General features: G+C 36.2%; 1 protein-coding gene across 1 annotated transcript in view; it reads right to left on the reverse strand.

The window, feature by feature from the left end:
• Positions 1–7829: 7829 nt before the first annotated feature.
• The window catches only part of LOC113805922 (uncharacterized), a 17483-nt gene continuing 15312 nt past the window's right edge, over positions 7830–10000 (reverse strand). The window contains exon 8 of the mRNA XM_070126721.1: positions 7830–8011. Coding sequence (XP_069982822.1) covers positions 7968–8011 — 44 coding nt within the window. The 3' untranslated portion in view covers positions 7830–7967. The remainder of the gene's footprint in view (positions 8012–10000) is intronic.

Genomic DNA, 10000 nt, shown 5'->3' on the forward strand with positions numbered 1-10000 from the left:
CTGCTGGATGTTATTCTAAAAATATTCAATAGATGGTGCTACTGCTGGATGTTATTCTAAAAATATTCAATAGATAGCGCCACTGTTGGACGTTATTCTAAAAATATTCAATAGATGGCGCTACTGCTGGATGTTATTCTAAAAATATTCAATAGATGGCGGCACTGTTGGATGTTATTCTAAAAATACTCAATAGATGGTGTTACTGTTGGATGTTATTCTAAAAATGCTCAATAGATGGTGTTACTGTTGGATGTTATTCTAAAAATATTCAATAGATTGCGCTACTGTTGGATGTTATTCTAAAAATGCTTGATAGATGGCGCTACTGTTGGATGTTATTCTAAAAATGCTTGATAGATGGCGCTACTGTTGGATGTTATTCTAAAAATGCTCAATAGATGGTGTTACTGTTGGATGTTATTCTAAAAATATTCAATAGATGGCGCCACTGTTGGATTTTATTCTAAAAATGCTCAATAGATGGCGCCACTGTTGGATGTTATTCTAAAAATGCTCAATAAATGGCGCTACTGCTGGATGTTATTCTAAAAAATGCTCAATAGATGGCGCCACTGTTGGATGTTATTCTAAAAATATTCAATAGAATTGCGCCACTGTCGGATGTTAATTCTAAAAATATTCAATAGATGGCGCCACTGTTGGATGTTATTCTAAAAATATTCAATAGATAGCGCTACTGTTGGATGTTATTCTAAAAATGCTCAATAGATGGTGTTACTGTTGGATGTTATTCTAAAAATATTCAATAGATTGCGCTACTGTTGGATGTTATTCTAAAAATGCTTGATAGATGGCGCTACTGTTGGATGTTATTCTAAAAATGCTTGATAGATGGCGCTACTGTTGGATGTTATTCTAAAAATGCTCAATAGATGGTGTTACTGTTGGATGTTATTCTAAAAATATTCAATAGATGGCGCCACTGTTGGATTTTATTCTAAAAATGCTCAATAGATGGCGCCACTGTTGGATGTTATTCTAAAAATGCTCAATAAATGGCGCTACTGCTGGATGTTATTCTAAAAAATGCTCAATAGATGGCGCCACTGTTGGATGTTATTCTAAAAATATTCAATAGAATTGCGCCACTGTCGGATGTTAATTCTAAAAATATTCAATAGATGGCGCCACTGTTGGATGTTATTCTAAAAATATTCAATAGATGGCGCTACTGTTGGATGTTATTCTAAAAATATTCAATAGATGGCGCTACTGCTGGATGTTATTCTAAAAATATTCAATAGATGGCGCTACTGTTGGATGTTATTCTAAAAATGCTCAATAGATGGTGTTACTGTTGGATGTTATTCTAAAAATATTCAATAGATTGCGCTACTGTTGGATGTTATTCTAAAAATGCTTGATAGATTGCGCTACTGTTGGATGTTATTCTAAAAATGCTTGATAGATGGCGCTACATGTGGATGTTATTCTGAAAATGCTCAATAAATGGCGCCACTGTTGGATGTTATTCTAAAAATGCTCAATAGATGGCGCCACTGTTGGATGTTATTCTAAAAATGCTCAATAGATGGCGCCACTGTTGGATATTATTCTAAAAATATTCAATAGATGGCGCCACTGTTGGATGTTAATTCTAAAAATATTCAATAGATGGCGGCACTGTTGGATGTTAATTCTAAAAATATTCAATAGATGGCGCCACTGTTGGATGTTATTCTAAAAATATTCAATAGATGGCGCCACTGTTGGATGTTATTCTAAAAATGCTCAATAGATGGCGCTACTGTTGGATGTTATTCTAAAAATATTCAATAGATGGCGCCACTGTTGGATGTTATTCTAAAAATATTCAATAGATGGCGCCACTGTTGGATGTTATTCTAAAAATACTCAATAGATGGCGGCACTGTTGGATGTTATTCTAGAAATATTCAATAGATGGCGCTACTGTTGGATGTTATTCTAAAAATACTCAGTAGATGGCAGTACTGTTGGATGGTATTCTAAAAATGCTCAATAGATGGCGCTACTGTTGGATGTAATTCTAAAAATATTCAATAGATGGCGCCACTGTTAGGTGTTGTTCTAAAAATACTCAATAGATGGCGCTACTGTTGGATGTTATTCTAAAAATGCTCAATAGATAGCGCTACATGTGGATGTTATTCTAAAAATATTCAATAGATGGCGCTACTGTTGGATGTTATTCTAAAAATATTCAATAGATGGCGGCACTGTTGGATGTTATTCTAAAAATATTCAATAGATGGCGCTACTGTTGGGTGTTATTCTAAAAATATTCAATAGATGGCGCTACTGCTGGATGTTATTCTGAAAATGCTCAATAGATGGTGTTACTGTTGGATGTTATTCTAAAAATATTCGATAGATTGCGCTACTGTTGGATGTTATTCTAAAAATGCTTGATAGATGGCGCTACTGTTGGATGTTATTCTAAAAATGCTCAATAGATGGCGCCACTGTTGGATGTTATTCTAAAAATGCTCAATAAATGGCGCTACTGCTGGATGTTATTCTAAAAATGCTTGATAGATGACGCTACTGTTGGATATTATTCTAGAAATATTCAATAGATGGCGGCACTGTTGGATGTTATTCTAGAAATATTCAATAGATGGCGCCACTGTTGGATGTTATTCTAGAAATATTCAATAGATGGCGGCACTGTTGGATGTTATTCTAAAAATATTCAATAGATGGCGCTACTGTTGGACGTTATTCTAAAAATATTCAATAGATGGCACCACTGTTGGATGTTATTCTAAAAATATTCAATAGATGGCGCAACTGTTGGATGTTATTCTAAAAATACTTAATAGATGGCGCCACTGTTGGATGTTAATTCTAAAAATATTCAATAGATGGCGGCACTGTTGGATGTTATTCTAAAAATATTCAATAGATGGCGGCACTGTTGGATGTTATTCTAGAAATATTCAATAGATGGCGCCACTGTTGGATGTTATTCTAAAAATACTCAATAGATGGTGCCACTGTTGGATGTTATTCTAAAAATATTCAATAGATGGCGCCACTGTTGGGTGTTGTTCTAAAAATACTCAATAGATGGCGCCACTGTTGGATGTTATTCTAAAAATACTCAATAGATGGCGCTACTGTTGGACGTTATTCTAAAAATATTCAATAGATGGCGCCACTGTTGGATGTTATTCTAAAAATATTCAATAGATGGCGCCACTGTTGGATGTTATTCTAAAAATACTCAATAGATGGCGCCACTGTTGGATGTTAATTCTAAAAATATTCAATAGATGGCGCCACTGTTGGATGTTATTCTAAAAATATTCAATAGATGGCGGCACTGTTGGATGTAATTCTAGAAATATTCAATAGATGGCGGCACTGTTGGATGTTATTCTAAAAATACTCAATAGATGGCGCCACTGTTGGATGTTATTCTAAAAATGCTCAATAGATGGCACTACTGTTGGATGTTATTCTAAAAATATTCGATAGATTGCGCTACTGTTGGATGTTATTCTAAAAATGCTTGATAGATGGCGCTACTGTTGGATGTTATTCTAAAAATGCTCAATAGATGGCGCTACATGTGGATGTTATTCTGAAAATGCTCAATAAATGGCGCCACTGTTGGATGTTATTCTAAAAATGCTCAATAGATGACGCCACTGTTGGATGTTATTCTAAAAATGCTCAATAGATGACGCCACTGTTGGATGTTATTCTAAAAATACTTAATAGATGGCGCCACTGTTGGATGTTAATTCTAAAAATATTCAATAGATGGCGGCACTGTTGGATGTTATTCTAAAAATATTCAATAGATGGCGCCACTGTTGGATGTTATTCTAAAAATATTCAATAGATGGCGCCACTGTTGGATGTTATTCTAAAAATATTCAATAGATGGTGCCACTGTTGGATGTTATTCTAAAAATATTCAATAGATGGCGCCACTGTTGGATGTTATTCTAAAAATATTCAATAGATGGCGCCACTGTTGGGTGTTGTTCTAAAAATACTCAATAGATGGCGCCACTGTTGGACGTTATTCTAAAAATACTCAGTAGATGGCGCTACTGTTGGACGTTATTCTAAAAATATTCAATAGATGGCACCACTGTTGGATGTTATTCTAAAAATATTCAATAGATGGCGCCACTGTTGGACGTTATTCTAAAAATATTCAATAGATGGCGCCACTGTTGGATGTTATTCTAAAAATATTCAATAGATGGCGCCACTGGTGGATGTTATTCTAAAAATACTCAATAGATGGCGCCACTGTTGGATATTAATTCTAAAAATATTCAATAGATGACGCCACTGTTGGATGTTATTCTAAAAATATTCAATAGATGGCGGCACTGTTGGATGTAATTCTAGAAATATTCAATAGATGGCGGCACTGTTGGATGTTATTCTAAAAATACTCAATAGATGGCGCCACTGTTGGATGTTATTCTAAAAATGCTCAATAGATGGCACTACTGTTGGATGTTATTCTAAAAATACTCAATAGATTGCGCTACTGTTGGATGTTATTCTAAAAATGCTCAATAGATGGCGCTACATGTGGATGTTATTCTGAAAATGCTCAATAAATGGCGCCTCTGTTGGATGTTATTCTAAAAATGCTCAATAGATGACGCCACTGTTGGATGTTATTCTAAAAATGCTCAATAGATGACGCCACTGTTGGATGTTATTCTAAAAATGCTCAATAGATGACGCCACTGTTGGATGTTATTCTAAAAATGCTCAATAGATGGCGCTACTGTTGGATGTCATTCTAAAAATGCTCAATAGATGGCGCTACTGCTGGATGTTATTCTAAAAATGCTCAATAGATGGCGCTACTGTTGGATATTATTCTAGAAATATTCAATAGATGGCGGCACTGTTGGATGTTATTCTAAAAATATTCAATAGATGGCGCTACTGTTGGATGTTATTCTAAAAATATTCAATAGATGGTGTTACTGTTGGATGTTATTCTAAAAATACTTAATAGATGGCGCCACTGTTGGATGTTAATTCTAAAAATATTCAATAGATGGCGGCACTGTTGGATGTTATTCTAAAAATACTCAATAGATGGTGCCACTGTTGGCTGTTATTCTAAAAATGCTCAATAGATGGCGCCACTGTTGGATGTTATTCTAAAAATATTCAATAGATGGCGCCACTGTTGGGTGTTGTTCTAAAAATACTCAATAGATGGCGCCACTGTTGGATGTTATTCTAAAAATACTCAATAGATGGCACCACTGTTGGACGTTATTCTAAAAATACTCAATAGATGGCGCCACTGTTGGATGTTATTCTAGAAATATTCAATAGATGGCACCACTGTTGGATGTTATTCTAGAAATATTCAATAGATGGCGCCACTGTTGGATGTTATTCTAAAAATTCTCAATAGATGGCACTACTGTTGGATGTTATTCTAAAAATATTCAATAGATGGCGCCAGTGTTGGGTGTTGTTCTAAAAATACTCAATAGGTGGCGCTACTGTTGGATGTTATTCTAAAAATGCTCAATAGATGGCGCTACTGTTGGATGTTATTCTAAAAATACTCAATAGATGGCGCCACTGTTGGATGTTATTCTAAAAATACTCAATAGATGGCGCCACCGTTGGATGTTATTCTAAAAATACTCAGTAGATGGCGCCACTGTTGGATGTTATTCTAAAAATACTCAATAGATGGCGCCCTTGTTGGATGTTATTCTAAAAATACTCAATAGATGGCGCCACTGTTGGATGGTATTCTAAAAATACTCAATAGATGGCGCCACTGTTGGATGTTATTCTAAAAATATTCAATAGATGGCGCTACTGTTGGATGTTATTCTAAAAATACTCAATAGATGGCGCTACTGTTGGATGTTATTCTAAAAATATTCAATAGATGGCGCCACTGTTGGATGTTATTCTAAAAATACTCAATAGATGGCGCCACTGTTGGATGTTATTCTAAAAATAATAGATGGCGCTACTGTTGGATGTCATTCTAAAAAATATTCAATAGATTGCGCTACTGCTGGATGTCATTCTAAAAAATATTCAATAGATTGCGCTACTGCTGGATGTCATTCTAAAAAATATTCAATAGATTGCGCTACTGCTGGATGTCATTCTAAAAAATATTCAATAGATTGCGCTACTGCTGGATGTCATTCTAAAAAATATTCAATAGATGGCGCTACTCTTGGATGTTATTCTGAAAGCATTCAATTGATGTCGCTATTGTTACACCTCTTAAAGATAATGTAAACTGGTCTATTGACTTCCCGGTGAAAAAGTGGTTAATTTCAAAATAAATATGTATCGCTATTACAATTGTTGTCTGAATATATTCTCTTTTTTCTCATTAATTCTTTTAGTTTTTTTTTAATCAGTTTTATCAGTAAAATTAATGTAACTGACATGAGGGTCTTGTGTGTTTTTCTGTTATAAGTAGAATTTAACTTAATAAAAGCTGATGAAAGACAGAAAATAACGAAAATAAGAGAAATATAGGAAAAATAACACGGGGCAGAGAATATACATACACAAACACATACACACAAGCACACACACACACACATACACACACACACAAACACACATACACACACACACAATCACACACACACTCAGTCAATATGCAAAAGAAAGACATAAATATCATAAAATTTCTAGAAATTGTTTGTAAGAAATGTTTTCAAATAAACCGTATTTTTATCATCTTTTTTAGAATCGCACCCCACAACAACTCTCCAATCTATACTCTTAGAAATCAGTGTAGAAATTAGACAAATGTTTTCCGGTTTTATATATTTTATTAACAAATAAAACTTAATCTAGAATCAACAATCAACAAAACAGTAGTGCTCTCAATGTCTACCGTGAAAAAAAAGGAAATTACGTGAAGTTTAACATATATTACGATAAAAGAAGTTGCTATGGACCCTCAGGTTCTCTTTCGTCTTCTCGCAACATCCTCGTCAGGAGAATTGCCCAACTGACTCCTGACTTGTCTATCGAACTCCCGGTCTCTCTCCAGTATGGCTGTCCTCAATCGCTCGACGTCGCTGTCTGAATATGGGAGTGAATCCGGTGCTCGTCCAGCTGAGGCGAGGAAAGCCCCTGCGTCGTCATCTTGGGTGTCGTCTTCAAGGGAGAGGTCCAAGGGCGGGCGCTGTTTCGTCCTGAAGGATTCTCTGTAGTAGTCCGCTGGGTAGGATGGGTCTTGGAGGATCTCCTTGATGTCCTGAATGTTGTGGGGAAGGTCGTCGAGGCTGGAGTCGTGGGGGTTCGACGTGGGGATGGAGGACGACCCCTCGCGCTGGTGGTGGTGGTGGAGGGCTGGGCGCGACGGAGGGCAGTCGGGGTTGTGATGCTGACGGGGGCCATTTCCGCGGAAGGTCGAAGGCACTATGATCGGCAGAAGTCCAGGAGGGCGAGGGAACGAAGGAGGCTTCCTCGTTCTACAAGGAGGCTTCGAATGGTACTGGCTAACCGGGGGAGAGTGGGAGTGACTCGGCCCAGGCGAGCGGAGGTGGTAGTCCTGGTCCTCGAAGTCCTGGAAATCGGGAAGAAGGTGCTCCTCAAGGTTGTCATCGAAGACGTTGGAGTAGAAGTCGAGTGGGCGGGAGTCCGGACGGTAATTTGAGGACGGGCGGGAGTCGAAGTCCGGACGGTAATTTAAAGCCGGGCGGGAGTCGAAGTCCGGACGGTAATTTAAGGCCGGGCGGGAGTCGAAGTCCGGACGGTAATTGAAGTCCAAATTCGAGTCGAAGTCCGGACGGGAGAAGCCGTCCGCATGAGTTGGCCCGTCGAAGTGGGGCGCCTGGGAGAACGAAGAAGGTCCGCGCGTGGCGTGAGTGTAAGGTTCGAGGAAGGCGTACGTAGGTCCTGAAGGGCGAGGCTTGGCGACCACCTCGGACTCGATCCCGAAGTCGACTGCGGGCAAGAGGCCTCCGAGGCTACCCTCGTGGGGGCTGGAAGACATGTTGAAGCGCAGCCCAAACTGTGGGGGAAGAGGACCGAGCTCAGTTTGGCTGCATGAAGAGCACATTTGCTTTTGGGGCTATTACGCTGACGCCGCCGCACTCTGACACACACACACACACACATGTATATATGTATGTATATGTATAAATATATGTTTATACACACACACACACACAACACACACACACACACACACACACACACACACACACACACACACACACACATATATATATATATATATATATATATATATATATATATATATATATATATATATATATATATATATATATATATATATATATATATATATATATCAACAAACGATACATTTCATGATCATGCAATTTCATTTTTTTTTAATCCAAACAGAAGTCCCTTTGTGCGAGGAGATCTACCCCGTGAAATAGCAAGTGAATGGGAGACGTTGCACACACTGCTAAGAAAGTCATCCAGAGAAAATCAAATAACATTACAATAAATGAAGAAATCCTTAAACAAATACTGACGAAGAATAAAACGGTATTGATGTATAAGGTATATTAGCAATAATTAAGACCCCCTGTCTATCATAATGCAACAAAGAACATATATATAGCAAAATAAAATCACCAATATGTTAATAAACTTTCTTTCTCATATATACTCACTGTAAATTGTTGATGAATTACGAATCATTATCTCATTAAACAAAACTAAATAATTCAAAACATAATAGTCAGTGCTTAGAAATTATGACCTCTGGAAAAAAAAGGATAAATAAATGGGTAAACACGTTCCTGTGTACGAAGTCCTGAAATGAAAATAATATTCATACTAAGCTTGTCATCCTGCAAAACAATAAAATCAAGATATACTGTGCAGAATTAGTGCAAATCTTCCTTCCTGTCTTTATGCAAGAATGCTCTCCACTTTCTTTCTTTTTAAGAAATCTTACAAACCATCTTCTCGGACAATTAATTGGTGTCAATTAAATACCATATTGCAAATTTGATAACACCAAGTGCATACGCAGAAAATCCACTTACCTACGATAAATAACAAACCACATGCCAACCAATACGAGAACAACCACCACATTTTCCTCTGGCATTCCAACGTGCCCCGACCTCTCCATCCCCTCACAACACACACAACCGTGCCGCAGGGATGCAGGTGTAGATGCAGGTGTAGATGCAGGACCTCAGAGGGCATGTGAGGCGACGTACCCGGTGCTCTGTCACGTGGTCATCGTGGGGCACCGTCAGCTGGAGCCCCCCCGTGAAACTGTGGGAGTCTGACATGATGCCGGAGGCGCCGTCCACGTGGTCCGATACGGCCTACGGAGGCGCAGATGGGCGTGTGTGCAAGGGAGAAGGAATTAGGGAAGGGGTCCGAAGGGAATCTGTTATACGTTGATCCCATTGCAGTTTGCTAGTTACATGGCTCGAGCCTAAATTCGGTATCAAGAAACATACACACATACATACACGAATATATAAAAATAACTAAATGAATATATAAATCAATCAATCAATAAACGATTAAATAAATAAATAAATAAATAAATATATATATATATATATATATATATATATATATATATATATATATATATATATGTGTGTGTATATATATATATATATATGTATATATATATGTATATATATATATATATATATATATATATATATATATATATATATATATATATATATATATATATATATATATATATATATATATATATATATATATATATATATATATATATATATATATATATGTATACTTATATGTATATACATATATATACATATATATATATATGTATATAAATATATATATATATATATATATATATATATATATATATATATATGTATGTATATACATATATTTGTATGTGTGTATATATATGTATATGTATATGTATATATATATATATATATATATATATATATATATATATAGGTATACATATATATATATATATATATATGTAAAACAAAATGATTTATAT

The sequence above is a fragment of the Penaeus vannamei genome, chromosome 10 (assembly GCF_042767895.1).
Source record: "Penaeus vannamei isolate JL-2024 chromosome 10, ASM4276789v1, whole genome shotgun sequence".
NCBI classification, from domain to species: domain Eukaryota; kingdom Metazoa; phylum Arthropoda; class Malacostraca; order Decapoda; family Penaeidae; genus Penaeus; species Penaeus vannamei.